Source organism: Balaenoptera musculus, chromosome 10 (genome assembly GCF_009873245.2).
Source record: "Balaenoptera musculus isolate JJ_BM4_2016_0621 chromosome 10, mBalMus1.pri.v3, whole genome shotgun sequence".
Taxonomy (NCBI): domain Eukaryota; kingdom Metazoa; phylum Chordata; class Mammalia; order Artiodactyla; family Balaenopteridae; genus Balaenoptera; species Balaenoptera musculus.
The window spans coordinates 8,876,805-8,896,395 of NC_045794.1; the positions used below are offsets into that span (position 1 = coordinate 8,876,805).

General features: G+C 41.3%; 1 protein-coding gene across 2 annotated transcripts in view; it reads right to left on the minus strand.

Annotated features, from left to right (window-relative positions):
* The window catches only part of STYK1 (serine/threonine/tyrosine kinase 1), a 47,500-nt gene that overhangs the window by 13,210 nt on the left and 14,699 nt on the right, over positions 1-19,591 (minus strand). Inside the window, exons 1-6 of one of the 2 annotated variants that reach the window (XM_036866671.1) lie at positions 14,796-14,863; positions 6,771-6,917; positions 6,225-6,359; positions 3,214-3,480; positions 2,296-2,477; positions 154-237 (exon numbers count right to left, since the gene is read on the minus strand). In XM_036866671.1, coding sequence (XP_036722566.1) covers positions 154-237; positions 2,296-2,477; positions 3,214-3,480; positions 6,225-6,359; positions 6,771-6,917; positions 14,796-14,820 — 840 coding nt within the window. In that variant the 5' untranslated portion in view covers positions 14,821-14,863. Of the gene's footprint in view, positions 1-153; positions 238-2,295; positions 2,478-3,213; positions 3,481-6,224; positions 6,360-6,770; positions 6,918-14,795; positions 14,864-19,591 lie in introns of those variants that run through there. The other variant, XM_036866672.1, reaches the window with a different exon arrangement.

Consider the following 19,591-nt stretch of genomic DNA (forward strand, 5'->3'; position numbering starts at 1 on the left):
ATTTATTGGTGCTTGAGTTTCCGTCCCCTAGCTTCCATCTGATTTCCTTTATAATATATACCCCATTTGAGAGCATAACTGAGAAATATGACATTAAATACCAAGCTAACAAGAAAAATCACTGTCATCTGTTGTCATTTCTCCAAGCCTTACCACAGCCAAAAGGACCTGCTTCCCAATGTGATATATTTGTTTTTCTGTGAGGTCATAGGGAAGGCCATCCATGGTCATCACATCCTAAATAGACAGAAAAAAGAAGTATATCAAAATGACATGAACAGATCTGAAAGAAAAAATAGGGGCAGAGATATTCTTAAATGCAGTTATCAAAGCTAAAGAAAATACACAAAAATATAAGGACTATAAGATTCAAGGACAGGGGATTCCCTGGTGGCGCAGTGGTTGAGAGTCTGCCTGCCAATGCAGGGGACACGGGTTCAAGCCCTGGTCTGGGAAGATCCCACATGCCGCGGAGCGGCTGGGCCCGTGAGCCACAATCACTGAGCCTGCGCGTCTGGAGCCTGTGCTCCGCAACAAGAGAGGCCGCGATAGTGAGAGGCCCGCGCACTGCGATGAAGAGTGGTCCCCACTTGCCACAACTAGAGAAAGCCCTCGCACAGAAACGAAGACCGAACACGGCCATAAATAAATAAATAAATATTAAAAAAAAAAAAAAAAAGATTCAAGGACAGATGTAATGAGAGATTCTCAGATATGCAGAGAAGTACCATGATTTATCAGACCAGGAAAACAGTAAAGAATGTAGATAAATAGCAGAATGAAGGAAGAACAGAATAGCAGGTAAGAAAGACAAGTATATATAAGACTATCCATTGGATAAAGCAGCAATTTTCCTAGGGCAGAATATGTGTGTGTGTGTGTGTGTGTGTGTGAGAGAGAGAGAGAGATTAATTAAGCACATTAACTCAACACATCTTGACTGAATGCCTACTATGTGCCAGATTCCATCTTAGGAACTCAGAATACAAAAGTGAGCAAAATAAATATGTCTACTGCCTTCTGGAGCTTATACTGTGGCAAACATGTGAATCAAAATAAAATAATCATACATAAATACATGGTTACATATCTATAAGTGCCATGAAAGAAATGTAAAAGAGATCATATGATGGTGGAGGAAAGAGAGCTCATTCAGTTGGAGAAGAAAGGAAAGCTCTTGACGAGATCCGAAGAGTGAGTGGCCATTGACCCTACAAAGAAGGGAAAGGGAGAAGTCTGGTGTAATGAGAAAAGCATGCGAAAACAATCTGAAATAGAGAGGCATGCAGTCTGAAAAATAAAAAGAAACAAGTGAGGTTAGGGCACAGACCAAGTGACAGATGGATAACCTCTTAAAAAGGTTTAAAATCTCATGATGTGCACATTGTCCTATTTGCATCACTGGATGGAAGAGGTCAACAAGGTCTCTTTTTCATAAACATTTAGTAATACGATGATCAGCCTACCTAGGAGGCTTGATTAATATTGAACTTTGTTCATCAGCAAGTGACGAGCTAACTAGGAAAACATGGAGCACTTCAAAAAGACGAGTAGATACAGAAGTGGTGAAATTGTAAGGAATAGGACTTGCACTTTAGCATGGAAATTTCTGAACATTAAAATTTTTTTAAATATGAATTGGAGATATACAAACTTGCAGGCTGAATTTCTCCTTAACTCAGCCTCGGCACACTAGGGTGGTGTTACGGAATGGAAAATATACTTGACACTAACAACCAAATTATTACTAACAGTAGTTAGGTTGTTATGCAATTATCATTAAAGCAGCTACCATTTTGAGTGCTTAATATGTACCAATCACTATGTTTTTCCAGACGTAATTTCCTTGAATTTTAGTAAGTATTTATCATTACTCCCACTTTACAAATTCCAAAAACTCAGGCTCAGAGAGGTGATTTGCCCAAAGTCACATAGCTTGTAGGAGATGGAGCCCAAAGTCCATTCTCTAAATCTGCACTGCCCAATATGGTAGCCATCACCCACATATGCCTATTTAAACATATATTATTTAAAATTAAATAAATTTGAAAATTCAGTTTCTTAATCATATCAGCCTCATTTCAAGGGTTCTGTAGCCACATGTGATTAGTGGCTACCATATTGGACAGAGCAGATATTCCATCATCACTAAAAATTCTATTGGTTGGTGATAATCACTCTGTTATGCTATTATAATGTCTTTCTAATTTGTCATTTATCAGGCTAATTGACATGTGAACAGCTAATAAGCCAGGTCAAGCCTTTCCTTCCCAACACCTCTACCCTACCACTTACCCGGCGACAGGTCCAGAGAAAGCTGAGCAGGTCCCCCTGGGCCACATCCTCCAACACCATATAGAGCGGCAGCCCTTCTGTGCAACAGCCCTCCAGCTGTACCAGGTTCTTGTGCTTCCCCAGGTACTGATAGAACCGGATTTGCCCTAAGAACTTCTGCACCTCTTGGAGCCCAGCTGGTTCTGTGGAGGACAGAAGAACCATGGGGAGTGAGCAGTCAGAGTGTCACCAATAAAATGGGGGTTCAAGTCAGGAAGCAACCTCAGATGATAAATTTCAAGGCTCCAAAGGGGAGTGAGTGTAGACAACAAGTAAAAAGAAAGAGAATCAATTAGAAGATGATCTTCAATGTCACTGATCTTTTGTCAAAGGTAACATAGAACCATAGGTCTTTAGAACTGGATGGGCTTTCCTCTGCCTAATAGACAAGTGTTCTGTTCACATTAAAATATTATCACACATTAAAATATTATCACACATTAAAATATTATCACTTCTAGACCTTTTGATTAATATTCTTGCTAATCCTATCCTTGTTCTGTTTTATGTATCCATCATTACTGGTCCATATCATGAGTATCAGCAAAAAGAAGAAAAATGCAGTAACTGGAAAAGATATCAAAACAGTGAAGAAAAATGAAGAAACAACCTCAAAATCCTCATTCAAGTAATATCTAATATGGAAAAATCGGTTTTAACAGCCTTGATAGGCAAGGTTGAGCTAGGGAAAGACCCAAAGAAGAACCTTTCTGGTGCGAGTTTTTACTTTCTATTCCCTTCTTATTCTGTGCCCAATTGTGACCACAACTATCTGTTGATTAACATCTTAATGTCTGCAAAGCCTGTTAGCATTCACTGTTGAGGGCTCACAGTAAACAAGTTAAAAGAGGAAAGGAAGTCCAACACTTCTCCTTTTACCTTTTAAAGCCTTGAGGACAACACTCTTGGGCTTATCAGGGTCCCCAGTATATATCTTGGTTCGGTAGATGGTCCCAAAACTACCATTGTGGATTTGCTCCAGAACTTCAGAGAGGTGCTCCCGGGGCACCTGCAGCTTAGCCAGGGCATGTGTGGAAGTTCGTAGAAGGCTTTCCACTGATGTCTCCTTAAGTGGTACAAACACACTTCCTTCACGTCTTGCTGCTTCCCAGCTTAGGTCCCTAGATGGAGGCACGTGGGCAACACCTAAAACAAAGAGGTGGCACCAACAAGCTTTTTCCTAGCCTAGGGACTCCAAGAAAGCAGACCCTGGGACAAACCAGCAAGGAGTCCCTTCAGCAATTTTCTCTCTGGCCAATGTGACGATACCTTCTGATGCTTCTCTATGAACCAGCATCAATACAAACCTTGTAGAATTTATGTAATAATCCCATTACTTCTAAGACAACTGAAGATGGACCTCTGAAAATGGGTAATGACATTTCATTTCAGTCTCCCTCAGAATTACAGTTCAGTATGAGTATAGTATGAAGATAATTAAGGAAGTTACTGAATAGGTATTCAAACCACAGACATCTAAAGGTGGTGGTAACTGCCAGTGGAGACTATCATTAAAGTCAACCAAACGGCTTCCCAAGGTGGAGGGTAGGTATGGATAACTACTCAACTCTAAGCTAAAGTTATTCCTCCCTCAAGTTGTCCCCAAAGTCAAGTTATTCCGTATTTCCAAGAGTCTCAATCAAAAAATTCTTTTGGTACTTTCCCCCTTTCTAAACCAGCTTTTCTCCATTAGAGAAGAGAGATTCATTCTTTTTATTAAATCTTTATTCATTCATTAATTCATCCATTTATTCAACAAATATCACCTCCTCCATGCCAGGCACTGCTCTAGGTGATAGGAATAGGCAAAGTCCAGATTCTTATGAAGATTACCATCTAGTGGTAGGAGAGAGGAAGCAGATAATAATATACTAGGTAAGGAGTGTTATGGAGGAAAAGAGGGGAATAAGAAGCATCAGTTATGCAATTTTATGTTTGAAGGTCAGGAAAGGTCTTTCTGAGAAGATGACTTTTGAGAAATACCTGGAAGCAATTTGAGAGCAAACCATACTGGTATCAGGAAGAAGTGCAGAGGTTGAGGAAGGAGCATTCTTGACATATTTGAGGAAGAGTAATGAAATCAGTGCCCCTGGAACCAAGGGGATAACTGGAGGGTTACAGGAGATGAGGCCAGAGAGGGCCCAGATCATGTAAGGCCATTAAAAGAAATTTGTCTTGGACTTCCCTGGCGGTGCAGTGGTTAAGAATCCGCCTGCCCATGCAGGGGACACAGGTTCGATCCCTGGTCCAAGAAGATCCCACATGCCGCGGAGCAACTAACCCTGTGAGCCACAACTACTGAGCCTGCGCTCTAGAGCCTGCGTGCCACGACTACTGAAGCCCGCGTGCCTAGAGCCCGTGCTCCGCAACAAGAGAAGCCACCGCAATGAGAAGCCCGCACACCGCAACAAAGAGTAGCCCCCGCTCACTGCAACTAGAGAAAGCCCACGCGCAGCAACGAAGACCCAACACAGCCAAAAAAATTAATTAATTAATGTTTTTAAAAAAGAATTTTGTCTTTTTTCATTCTAAGTTGAGAAGCAACTGGGAGTTTCATGCAGAGAATTGATAGGACTGACTTATGCCTTAAAAGAATCATTCTGCTGCTCTGAGGAGAATAGAGCATAAAAGGACACAGGCAGAAGCAGGGAAACCATTTAAGAGTGTATTACAGTTATCTATGAGAGGTGAGGGTGGCTTGAGTCTATTTTGAAGACATAGTTAACAGGATTTGCTAATGGATTAGAGACGGAGTGTGACCGAAAGAGGGGTCAAGGACATCTTCAAGATTTTAGACTGAACACATAGGGAGCTGGGCTTGCCATTTACTAAGATAGGGAAGGCTGTTGGGAGAGGACATTGTGAGGGAATTTCAGGACCTTTGTTTTACACACATTACGTATTAGATGTGTACTAGGTCCAAACCGCAAAGTAGGTGGTTTAGTATAAAAATCTGAGTTCAAGGGGACTATAGTCAGAATAGAGAAAGTAATTGAATCCATAAGACTGAAAATGAGATCATTTACGAAGTGACTGTAGATTTAAAAGGAAAGAAAAAAGTGTTTCAAGAAGGAGGAAGTGCAAAATAGTGTCAAATGCTTTTGACCGGTCAAGTAGGATGAAGACCCAACAGAGCTGACACTGGTGATCTTGGAAAGAGTTCTTTTGGTGGATTGGAGGGGGTGGGGGAAGCCTTGTTTTAGTATGTTCAAAAGAGAATGTGACAAGTAGAAGTAGTGAGAGTGAGTTTAAACAAGTTCTTTGAGAAGTTTTTTGTAAGAGTGAATTATAAGAGAATTGGGATACAATTTAGAGAAGGATTAGGGATCAGCCACTGTAGAGTTTCATTTACTGTCAGGATATTGTTTTCCTTCTTTTTTCTCTGCATTTCCTGTATGAGCTGATTCTCTTCCATTATATGCTCAGTGGTACTCCAGAATAGCACATTATCACCTCCTACCTAATGCTTCAAAGACTATTATGAAGGCTACCCCTTTACATCATAAATTCCAGAAGCACAGGGTAGGGCTGTAATGCATTGTAGAGTAAAATGTCATCGTTCAAAGCTGGTTACAAAGCCTTGGGCTTTACCCAAGCCTTGCTCCCCAGTCCTTAGACACTCACATGGCCGAAGATTTGATAGTGCAATAGGACGAAGAAGACAGAAACAGGTTCCAGGAGGCCTCTCTTGCCTACTCTTCTTTCAGCTAACAAGCACGTATTACATTTCCTTGAGAAGAGCTCACCCCCCTCTCAACTACACAGGAGAGGGCCCATACCCACCATCTCATTGCAGGGTCCTCGAGACTTGGGCTCACTGAGGCTTGTGCCTTATTTTCTACAATCTCCATCTTCCCCGAGCCACTGCCCAGCCCCGGTTTGAGCTTTACCTTGTAGTCCAGGAGACTGCTGGTGCTCTCTTTGTTCTCGGATGAAAAGCCACAGGATGACCCCAAGGAGAATGAGGAAGATCCCAACCAGAAGGGTTGGGATGATGATGATTTCATACTGCTGCTCCCGGACAACTAGGTAGGAAATCAAGCAAGTAGAGAAGAGACTGAAGAAGCAGCCTCACCTGACTTCCCCTACCCATCAGTCTTCAGCTCACCACACACGATCATCTCTTCCTCCTGGTCCCTCTACCACAACTGGCATCAACTCCCTACTCTGAAATCCCAATGTCCCTGTCTCTTAGCCCATGAAGTATGCTCTGTGCCTCGTCTCTCATTTTTCCTACTGAGATGGAGGATGCAGCACATCTGGATCTATGACTGCCCCTCTCCCCCCTCCGCCCAAAGCCACTAGTGCCAATTCAGTTATCACCATTGTCTTCATTTCTATTAGAAATCAAATGATCTTCCTTCCAGAATCTATTCAGATCTTAATCTCCATCATCCTAAACTCAGAGGGCAGATCTCTATATCATCTGTACTTACTACACAACTTGTCACTGAGACTGCATTCCAACAGCATCCGCGTCATGCGCCTCTCATCCCCCATTGCCACACAGCAGTCCACTTCAGCGCTTGACCACCAGAGGATGCACAGAACAAGAGAGAATAATCCCCAAGGGTTGAGTTGTTCTGAAAAAAATAAGATAAAATGGGCTTCCCTGGTGGCGCAGTGGTTGAGAGTCTGCCTGCCAATGCATGGGACACGGGTTCGAGTCCTGGTCTGGGAAGATCCCACATGCCGCGAAGCAACTGGGCCCGTGAGCCACAATTACTGAGCCTGCGCATCTGGAGCCTGTGCTCCGCAACAAGAGAGGCCGCGATAGTGAGAGGCCCGCGCACCGCGATGAAGAGTGGCCCCCGCTCGCCACAACTAGAGAAAGCCCTGGCACAGAAACGAAGACCCAACACAGCCATAAATAAATAAATAAATAAATAAATAAATAAATAAATAAATAAATAAATAAATAAATAAATAAATAAATAAAAAGAAAAAGAAAATTCTTATTAAAAAAAAAATAAGATAAAATGGAGCACACAGAGAATTTTAAGACACCTCTCCAAATAACTAGTTATTAAGTACACAGGTACCTGGAACGCTCCAAGCCACCAATTCATCTCTATCCAACTATCTGACATTCAGACTGGAAGAACTTTTTTTTCCTGCCATTTTTCTGTACGGCTAATCCAGCCCTGATCTGGTCTTATCCTTTCATGCCATTGTTTGTTTCTCAAATTACTTTAAAGGCTCCCCTCCTACCCTAGACTCCTGCTCCACTGGTCAAGTCCACGAATGGTGCACAATTGTGGTCCATGAGCTATGTAAGAAAGATCGATCTCTCTTACAGTCCTTAAGAAGGTCTAATTTTCTTTTTCTGTGTATCCCCTAATTTTTAAACAAAACACTTCATTTCATTTTTATACAAAACTAATTCAGACAATGAATCAATAGTTGGCAGATTTCAAGAGAGATGAGTTATGCATTTGCTTTCCTTCTCTGAAACATCCCTCTACCGCATTCTCACTACCAATGAGCAGATAGCAGTTATCAATAAAACTATTTAATTCTGCAACTCTTGGAGCTTTCCCTGCCCATCATATACAGATAGACACAGACACTCATTCTTACCAATATTTGGATGAAAGCAAGTGTCAGCACTAAGCCGTCTTCTCTTCCTCTCTTTTTTTTTAACAAAAATGAAATATGTTCATATGATCCAAAAATAAAAATATAAAATAGTATACCATGAAAATCTTTTCCCCACCCCATCCTTCTCCATCTGTCCAGTTCCCAATTCTCCTCCAAGTAGACTATAGTTGCTAGTTTCTTGCTTACCTGGTCAGAGATTCTTTACAGGGTTATATTCTATATCATCAGCATATATTTCTCTATACTTCTATATAATCAGCATATATTTCTATAGAATTCTATATAATCAGCTTATATTTCTATAGAATTCTATATAATCAGCATATATTTCCAAAAAGCCAATTCTTTCTTTCTGAAGAGAACTGGTGGTCATCACACTTCCATGTATATAAAAACTTTATTTTGCCCTTGGTTAACTTGATTCCATGGCCAGCAAAGCCAACTTCTTTAATTCTGATTGATCTGAAACAAATATGGTGATTTTTCACTGCCTAGGTTACTCTGAATATGTGATCTAGTTCTGTAGTGATTTAATAACAAGGTAAATTTTAGAAAATCATAATTGTAGCTTATATGATATTATACTATATTGTACACATGTGACATTAGCCATATTATGGTCCTGTCTGTTACATTACATGTTGTGTTTTATTATTGATACTAATAACCACTAATACCTTATTGAGGCAGAGTGTCTCAGTGCCGGAAACACACATGTAAAGAAACCTCCCAGCCAGCTGGGTCTTCTTTTCACTATTCCTGGAGTTCCATGAGTTTGTCTGAGGGGATGAGAGTTAAACAATCCCCTTACAACTCAGAAGAGAGACAGGTGTGTGGCTGGTTGACAGAAACCTAAGTAAACAGAGGAGTAGCCAGGAGAAGGAACATCGCAGAGAGAAAGGGAAATTCTTATCTGTGGGCTTGCTCATAGGGAGGGAAGTATGAAGGCAATGAATGGTAAGATAGCAAAGTCCATCTCATCGAGTTTGTAAGCCAAAAAGGCAAGGTGAAAGTTCCCACGACTCCACAAGACTGCATGAAAGGGAAAACACTTGTCAAAGGGCAAGAAACAGAGAGCCTTGAGACGGTGGAGTGAAGAAGGTCCTAAAAATAAAACATTAGCTCAGCCAGGAGAATTCAAACATAATTTGCAAATGTCATTCTGATTCTTATTTTCCTTTCCTCTTACTTCCTTTTCGGTGCATTATCAGATGTAATTATTTTCGTTCAGGGAGCAACCAGTTAAAAGAGTTTGGCTCTCCAGGGAGTCGGTTCTGTGAGCATAATCTCTCTCACCACAGTACAAGAGGAGAAAAGCGTCAGCCAGCAGCCAGTGCCAACTCGTGAGCTCTGCCCAGAAACCAAGCCACACACGTGCTGACGCATACCTGAGCACGAAATGTAAAGCCCTGTGCACATGTCCCCACGTAGAGCTGCTCAGGTGGCCTCCCACAATGACAGCACATGGCCAAACATACCTGTGGCCAAGGACCCAAGTCCATGCCTATACCCTTTCACCTGGGTAACACACTTACTACGGAGCACCCACCTTGGGATACAACATGACCTTCTATTGCGTTTCCTGAGCAAGGTTCTCACCATCAGTTTTAATTGTGCTTAGACAGTTTAAAGAGACTGGGCTTAACAACACGTAGCAGCCCGACGAAACTGGATGCTGAAGCAAGGAAATAAACCTAGAATGTGGCGAGGCCCACTCAGTAAATTGCTTTCCAGATGTTTGTATGATAAGCCCTTTCCGATGATTACACTTTGGCTAGAGGCATCTATAATATACCAAATGAATGTAGAATTTTTAAGGAATACGCGCCAGGTATACGCCTATATCCATGAACGCCTACACGGGAAACTTACCACACAGAGCCCTCCAAAGCACTTAGGTCACAAAATTCTTATAATCACTTGTAAGAACAATATTTCTCTCCACATCATTTTTCTCTCTGCAATTAGTTGAATATTAACATTCAATGACCACATGACTTGGCCTGCCCACTCTGTGTCAAGCTAAGAAAAGCCATGGCTAGATGAAAAAACCTTCTGGGCTGACCGTTCTTATGGGTTTGATTCTAACCCATCTGATTATTAGAAGAATGTACCTGACCAGCATTTCTGTACAATATGACCAATACTCTGTCCCCTTCAACTATATCTCACTGGGTTAAAAGAAAAAAATATGTTTGCTACTGCTTCGTCTCTTAATTGGACTGTAAAATCCTTAAGTATGCAAAACACAACCCTAGATGCCTTATCCTTTCATGCCATTGTTTCTCAGATTATTTTTAAAGGCTCCCCTCCCACCCAAGACTCCTGCTCCAGGGCCAAAGTAAATGTTCACAGCACCTGTCTGAACAATTGTGGTCCGTGTGTTATGTGGGAAAAGTCCACCTCCCCTATGGTCCTTAAGCAGGTCTAATTTTCTTTGTGTCTCACTTATTTTCTAAACAAAACATTTAATTTCATTTTTATACAAAGCTAATTCAGACAGCGAATAAAGAGTTGGCAGATTTCAAGTTCTCTCTTTAGTGCCATGTATTGCTACACGCAGGGCACTGGAATCAAGGGTCCAGTGAGGTTGTGCAATTGTTAATTCTGATAACTATATTTGACAGTGGAAAATATGTACATAGCTTGCCTAAAGTTTACACATACGTATGGTGCCAAATCTCTCAGGCAGGGTTCTGATTAAAACAATATTATTGCCTCATTTGTGGTTAACCTTCCTTATTTTTTCTCTTTTCATTTGCTCCTGACTTTCTGTTAGCATATTAAAAGATTTAGTTCCCCCGCCCCCTGAATCGAGAATCTAGAGGGACACAGAGCACTGTGAAGGAGATACAAATAGGAAGAGAATGAGAGTAAAATGGGAAGAGAAATTCACCCCAGATTTTTGCAAGACTGCAGTCTAGAAACCATAGAAGTGAATGATCACAAGTGGAATTGAACTAAGTATTCATATTAGCTCTCCAAAATCTTACACATATTTACAATGTAAGTGCAATGCACACTGCATCTTTGCATCTGTTTTATTACACACAAAGAAAGATAGTTCTGTTTGCAATAATAACACAACTCTGATGAGTGACATTTCTGTTCAGTTAGCATAATAATGTCCCAGACATAAACAGCGATTTACTCGTGAGTGTCCAGAAGAAACTCTTCTTACCAAAATTCATCTACAAATAAAACTTTAAAAATTAGATGCAGGGACTTCCCTGGTGGTCCAGTGGTTAAGACTCCAAGCTTCCACTGCAGGGGACAGGGGTTCCATCCCTGGTCGGGGAACTAAGATCCCGCATGCCACAGGGTGAGGCCAAAAAAAAAAAAAAAAAAAATTTAGATGCATTCTCCTGTACTCAGTCTGCCTATGTGTTGTGAGAAATTCCTCGAAAGACTGTATGACACATGGTCCCGCTCCCATAAGGTGTGATTAAATCCGCTATGCCTGCCTCACCCTCAATCTTACCACCTGCATCTCTGCACAAGTGGATCTGCCAGCCATGTTCTCTTCATACAGACAAGTGCCCCGCTGCCTAGCTGGGCACGACACTGGGTCGAGGGGGTTATTAATAGCTGTGGGCTATGGGGCAGAGGACACAAAGACCCAAAGTGAGGAAGATAAAATATATGGAGATGGCACCCCGAGATGGAGACCGTCTGCCTTCTGGCTCTGTCACTCAGCCTTCCCTTCTCTTCCCCCATCATCCTTACCCCTGAGCTGTCTAGCCAAAAAATTCACTTAATGGAGTGACAATGTTAAGTTGGAAGCAAGATAGAAAAGAACTGCTCAGATCTAGAGGATTCCAGAATTACTTATCTCCAACATTCTGAAAACCGAGCTGTCCTTCCTGTTTTCAGATCCAATAAACATATATTGATGAACTACAGTGTGCATGTATCAGGCTAGGCTAGCCACTTTCACACACAGGAGGAAACTGAGGCTCAGAGAGATTAAGTTCTGAATTAGGGTTTAAAAAAAAAAAAGGCAAGTAAATAAATGTCAGAGAAAGGTTTCGTACCCCAGTCTTTTTGTTTTCTTTTGGCCATGCAGTTTGCGGGATCTTAATTTCCCGACCAGGGATTGAACCCGCACCCTCAGCAGTGAAAGCGCAGAGTCTTAACCACTGGAGCACTAGGTAATTTCCCATACCTCAGTCTTTTAACTACAAACCCAATGTTCTTTAAATTACTTCATTGGGACTTCCCTGGTGACGCAGTGGTTAAGAATCCGCCTGCCAATGCAGGGGACATGGATTCGAGCCCTGGTCCGGGAAGATCCCACATGCCGTGGAGCAACTAACCTCATGTGCCACAACTACTGAGCCTGCACTCTAGAACCTGCGAGCCACAACTACTGAGCCCACGAGCCACAACTACTGAAGCCTGCGCGCCTAGAGCCCATGCAACAAGAGAAACCACTGCAATGAGAAGCCCGTTCACCGCAATGAAGTGTAGCCTCTGCTGGCTGCAACTAGAGAAAGCCCGCGCGCAGCAATGAAAACCCAATGCAGCCAAATAAATAAATAAATAAATAATAAACTACTTCGTTACATGTATGCCCTTGCCATTCAAATGGACAAGACACATAGTGTCAAGAAGGAATTATGTCAGAATCCAAAACAATCATGGAAACCACAATGCTGAAACTAAATTTCACCAAAAAATATACCATAAATTGGAAAGAACAGGTGAGTAGAATCTGTCTGTGTGTTCTCCAAGGTCACCTAGGGGCATGTCTGCATGTCTGTCTTCAAAATGCATTCTGAATATGAGTGTCGAATCAGAAGTGGTTTCCAGTACTCACCAGATGATGGAATCCAGGATCATTTTCTTTATCTGTTCATTTTCCTGGATCTGAGCCCAAGCCTATTTCTATCTTCCATTTTGGGGAAAAGGGCCTGGTTTCCAGGACTAGCAATCTTCCACTGTGAGACCGAGGGTCAGGAAGGGGCCAGAACCCCCAGGGGACAGAGCCCTGGCCTAAGCCTTAGAGTTGCCCTGCCGGGTCTCAGAGCGCCTCAGGCTCTACCCTTCTCCTGCAGGTGCACTCGTGAGAGGACAAGTAGATGAAAGGCCTTGCTCTTTAAACCCAGAGAGTCAGACTTGCACAGATAACTCACCTTATGCCCAGTGATATCTCCTGGTGCAGATAAGGCGGACAGGAGAGGAGGTAACCAGAGAGAATCCCTCATCCTCCCGTTCTTCTCAGATATGGAACGATTGTGACTGTGCTGCTCTCCACCCTCTTCCACCTTCCCAGAGACCTAAGGCTTGAAATGCACTTTGAACCATAAAAAAAGAGGCCCTGCCATGCTGCCTGGGAGTCCTGGCCATGTTGAAACAAAATCTTTTGACAACAAGACAGAGTGTTACCAGCTCTTCTTGCTTATTTTTACCTGTCAGGAATTTTTACCTCTTTGAGAATTCCTGAAATATACGTGATACACAGTAGAGATGAGGAAGCCTAAATTGTATCCTGGCTTCTCCTGAAAAGCTTGCTCCGTAGGGGAGGACATGGAATGCAAGATAGGCAGCCCCAGGATTCCCAGGTACGAGATGCAGTGCTCACATCACAAACAGCATCAGATTTTAAATATCATTATAGACATGAACACATTTTATGTTCTCTGAGGTGTTATACAAATTCGAGACATCTTATTTTTATTATAATGATCATTTTACTTATCACGTTCCCGATTCCATAACCCTCCATCCACCACGTGCAAATCTCCAAAGCCCGGAAATAATATATATATAATTATATTCTCTCTTGCTGGCTATTTTCTCTTCCTGGGATTACTAACCAACAGCAATTTCCCAAGCCCATAATAAAGATTATTGATAGGAAGGAAAGGCCAATGGCTTTTTAGCTCCTTTGCTGCCTCCCAACATCAACTCCCTGCAAAGTGCTGTCCACTCCTTTATTCATTCATTGAATATCAGTGATATGCTGGGCACTGTGGGTTATTACAAAAAAAAAAAAAAAAAAAAGGAAAGCCCAAGAACATACAACCACCACCTGCTCTGAAAACAGAGTTGCCTCTGATCCATCTATTCTCTCCTACCTGATGGACACACCAAAGATGTCTGTATGTGCTGCTTGGGGCTTGTTTCAAATACTTTGTCAGTCACACTGCATTTCCAGGGATCAGTCCCCATCTTTATGATTCACCCTGCTTGGCTTTTCCTTCTAAGGGGGAGCTTCTGGTACTTTAAAAATCTTCTGACCATTTCCCGTATAAGCGAGGAGATCTATTTTGTTGTCCTGCCACGCCTCCAGCCTTTTCTAACACACAGCCCTCTGCAGAGAGGAGGGCGGAAAGAAGACAGTCTGATTAATTGCTGAACATGTCTACATTTAACTACTGTATCTTCTTATTAGAGAAAACCTGAAGATGTTTCTGTTCACTGGACAAACACCTTATACCACGTTGAAAGAAATTATGCAATGAGAAAATGTGTATTTGTAGAGGTTGTGGAATATGTTTATAAGCTTGCCAATCAGGAAATGCTAATATGACAAACAGTTCACCGTTAAAAAAAAAAAAAAGAAAGAAGGAAGACAGTCTGCAAAAGATTGCGGGAAACACACACACACACACACACACACACACACACACACACACACACACACAGAAGCACACTTTCTCGTTCTCTGATAAATGAGTCCCAGATGCAGGCAGGCAGAGAGACAAATAGACAGGAGACTCCACAATCAGGAAATCAGCTCAGCCTCCGTTCACCTCAGTGCTTTGTCATACAGGGTGTGTCCTTGTCAGGGCTCTATACACAGAAGGTAATTCCAGGTAAACAATAGCAAATGCCTGGCAAGATGAAAAAGGCACCTGTGGGAACACATCGCCACCTCATTCTGCACCTTCAGGAGCAAACAGTAGATTCCCCGCCTCAGGAGTGGGCCAGCGTGCTTCTGAGCTGAGCCGTCTGGAGTCCGGGGAAGTAGGATCAGCGCTGACCTGGTGCTCAGATTACAGAGCAGAGGTTTGAAGTTCTAAGTCTGGGTTAGTAGGTGATTCACTGAGCATATCACTTGACCTTGTCATTCCTTCTCTTCCTAATTTCGGGACCAAGACACCTGCTTCTCTCCTGAGGGTAGTAAAGAACTACAGAGAGCTGCAGGAAATGAATGACACCAGAAAAGGGGCAGGCCGGCCAAGAAGTCCCCACAACCAGGAATTCCCCCTCGCCTCTCTCAAATTCTGAAGGCTCCCTTGGACCTGCATCTTCCTACCCACATCATGGCAGCCCCAGAACCTCACAAGTTTTCATTCCTATCCCTCCCCTGCCTGTAATTTCCTTTGGGGTAATAGTAAGAGAAGGAGCTCTGGAGTAGGGCTTCTATTTGAATCTCAGTTCTAATATTCACCATGACTGTGTATAAGTTATCCTAACTTTCTGAGCCTCTGTTTTTCCACCTGTAAAGTGGAGACGATAATATCTACCTTCCAAGGCTGTTGAAAATTATATGGGATAATTTATGTAAAATACCTGGTGTCGTGCCAGGTCCATTACAGGCAATCCATATACAGTATATTAGTCTCTCCCTTCTTCACCTGTTTTCCAGGTTGGGAGGTAGTCACACAGCTGTACCAATCAGGTAAGCATATACAACTACAAATAAAAAACCAAAACAAAAAAACCATTATCAAAATACTTATAATATTTGTGGATCTAAGTATATGTAGTCCTGTGTTTGAAGAGTGAGTTAAAGTAATCACAAATTAATGTGGGTTTTAAAAATCTGCATACAGGGACTTCCCTGGTGGCGAAGTGGATAAGGCTCCACGCTCCCAATGCAGGGAGCCCAGGTTCGATCCCTGCTCAGGGAACTAGATCCTACATGTATGCCTCAACTAAGAGTTCCCATGCCACAACTAAGTAACCTGTGAGCCACAACTAAGGAGCCCACCTGCCACAACTAAGACCCACTGCAACCAAATAAATAAATAAATATTTTTTAAAAATCTGCATACACCAACAAGGTGTGATTTGAAAGCCTAAGTATTATACCTGCTAGGAGGTGTCTGAATTTAACAATCATGTTGGGCTTCCCTGGTGGCACAGTGGTTATGAATCCGCCTGCCAATGCAGGAGATACAGGTTTGAGCCCTGGTCCGGGAAGATCCCACATGCTGTGGAGCAACTAAGCCCGTGCGCCACAACTACTGAGCCTGCACTCTAGAGCTCAGAAGCCACAACTACTGAAGCCCACACGCCTAGAGCCCGTGAGCCACAACAAGAGAAGCCACCGCAGTGGGAAGCCTGCACACCACAACCAGAGAAAGCCCACGCACCAGACGGAAGAGTAGCCCCCACTCACCACAACCAGAGAAAGCCCGTGTGCAGCAACAAAGACCCAACACAGCCAAAAATAAATAAATAAATAAATAAAATAAATTTTAAAAAAAGAAAACACAATCATGTTGAGGAAGGGAGATTTAAACATGGTGGATCAAAGAGCATCATGCTGTGAACAAAGGTACAAAAACAGACAGAATGCTCTAATAAATAGTGATATAATTAATTAGTTAATTAATTAACCTCTGTCTCTAGATTCCTCAACTCCTTCTAGCTGGTTCCATTGATACCATCTATCTGCTGGCTCAATCTTCACCCAGGTCCTGAACCCATCTTGACAGAGGCAGTAAGGAGATCAATAGTGATCAATAGTCTCAGTTCCCTTCTCCCCTTCCTCTCACCATCCTCCCCAGTTTGAGAGGACAAAACCTCGATCCATTTTCACAAGGCATGTCTGGTCAGCCGTGCTTTGGATCCAAGCACTGTCCAATCTGGAGTCCCATCCTGAATCCATCCTCATGGGTGGATAGGGTCTTACTGTCCTCTCTGCCTAAATGAATCCTCCTTCATGAGATCAGAACTTTGCTCTATACTCTGGTTACTGAGGTTCTGCTACGAATGGGAAGACATCTCCCCCCAGATAAACGCCCCTGCTGGCCTAGAGCCTGAATCATGGCCATCACCCCATCCCTGCTCTATTTCATGTCTACCCACACACCCCGGGACCTCTGGCCCCTGTGTTCTGTTCACGCCACCAAAAACCCAAGTTGCTTATTCTTGCCTGCATTTGACTCTATAACTGAACTGTCCATCTTTACCTACCATCTACCTCTGCAACCTAGTTAGTTTATCTCACATCTCTTGCTCAGGCGTTTGGTCGTAAAGCTGATGAAAATTTAGAGAAAAAAGTCACCAGTGGATACAGGCAACATGGAGATCACTCTTGGCCATAGAAAGAGTAGTGTCAGGGCAGCAGCAGAGCCAGAGAGTGGTGTGGTTCAGGGAATAAATACAAAGTGAGGATGTGGAGAAAATGTGTTTAGGCAGCTTTTTAAAGATGTTTAGCTATGAATGAGAAGACTAAGATAAGGAGTTCAGGGAGAGCTCTTATAGGTGGTTTGTTTGGAAACTTAGGGCTCCAGCAAGATGAGGAAGGGAACTAGCAACATCCCAGCATGAGGTAATCTTTTATTCTAAAAACAAAACAAATCAAACTTTGAGCCCGAGAGGCATGTTCTAAACCTGAATATATGGCAAAGCTTAACACACACATACACACACACACACATACCCATAGACACACTCACACACAATGACACTGAAAAATAGAGAGAAAGATTAATAGAACATGTAAATATCCTATAAATAAAACACATATTTAGAAATTTAATATAAAGAAGTCAGCATGAAAAAAACAAGCAGATTCTCAAACTTGGGCTGTACACTAGAATCTTTTAGCGAGCTTTTTAAAAAAAATACTAGTACTAGTACTGGAGCTCACCACCTCCCAACCCTGGAAGAGATTATGATGATTATGAATCCAATAGATTATGATTTCACCTATCAGCATTGAAAAAAGGAAGAGTATCTCCATGTTTCCCAGGAGATACTAAACTATACCTGGTATTGAGAAGTACTGAGATAGATTACGCATTACATGAATTATGCATAATATGCATATTATGGGTTACTCATTTGGCAAAAATACTTTAGATCCTTGCTTCATCCCTATGTAAAAATAAATTTTAGTTGGAAAAATGACTGTATGTTTTAAGAAACATAAAAAATAACAGTATAAGTTATATTGGATTGGCAAGGACTTGCTAAATTTTAAAGAAAAGATTCTTTCCAATAGAAAAAAAAAAGAGATCAACCAATGAACAAATAAAAGCATAGAAATTTTATAGCAATAAACAAAATTATTAAGGTGCCAATAAATAAATGGCCATGGAAAATGAAAAACTGAAGAAAACAAATTCATCAAACCAAAATGTTTAACAAATATGGAACCATGGGGGAGTAAGATTAAAGATATTCAATTTAACTAGTAATTAAATAATACACATTAAAAGAAAAACAAGATGCAATTTTTTTTTTTTTTTTTTGCTTATCCACTTAAGAAAAAAATGAAAGAAAGAACTTTGATGCACTGAGGAGCTTTATTAAAAAGCTCACTCTTTTTTAGTTTTTTAAGGAACCTCCATACTGTTCTCCATAGTGGCTGTATCAATTTACATTCCCACCAACAGTGCAAGAGGGTTTAAAAAAAAACAACAACAAAAGCTCACTCTTTTTTTTGACACATTATCAAAATTTCAACATTTACAGAAACAAATTTGGCAATATGTAAATGAAGAGCCTTAAGGACATTTATAATTTTGACCCGATAATTTCTATCCTAGGAGTCAATTATAAGAAGATCTTTTTTAAATGGAAGATGTTTCTGAACACAGACAAACATTTTTATTGTACTGTCATCTATTTCTCTTGAAAGCAAAAATATACATTTACTTCAAAATAATCCCAGGACTTGAAGGAGAGTGGGTGGAGATGTAAAAAAAACAAGATTGACCATGTGTTGAAAAGTGTTGAATTAGGGTGATTAATACATCAGTAGCCATCTTCCCATCCTACCTACTTTTTTCTGTTTTTGTATAGATTTGAAATTTTCTACAAAAAAAGATAAAAAAGATATCTTTTTTCTATAAAAAAGATAAAAATTTAAACAAATTGTCATCAAAAAGAGTGTAATGGTTAATTTTTGTGTCAATTTGGCTAGGCCATGCTACCAGGATATTTGGTCAAACATTATTCTAAATGTTTCTGTGAAGGAATTTTTTAAATGAGATTAACATTTAACTCAGTGAACTTTGAGTAAAACAGATTACCCTCCATAATGTGGGTGGGCTTCATCAAATCAGCTGAAAGTCTTCATAGAAAAAGACTGACCTGCCCAGAAGAAGAGGGAATTCTGCCAGCAGACTACCTTTGGATTCAAACGGCAACTCTTCCCTGGGTTTTCACCTACCCTGAAGATTTTGAACTTGCCAAGTATCCATGGAGTTCATATATCTTCATAGATTGCATAGGTAGATATATTGATGACTGATAGATAGCTAGATAAATACACACACACACACACACACACACACACACACTTCTTGCTGATTCTATTTCTCTGGAGAACCTTAACTAATACAAAGAGGGATGTTAAATTTTTCTATAGCTATAGAGTGGAATACTATAAATACATTAACTTTATGTTCATGAAAATTTTTAATAAATGGGGAATTTTAATGGTAGCACATTAAATGATAAAAGCAGA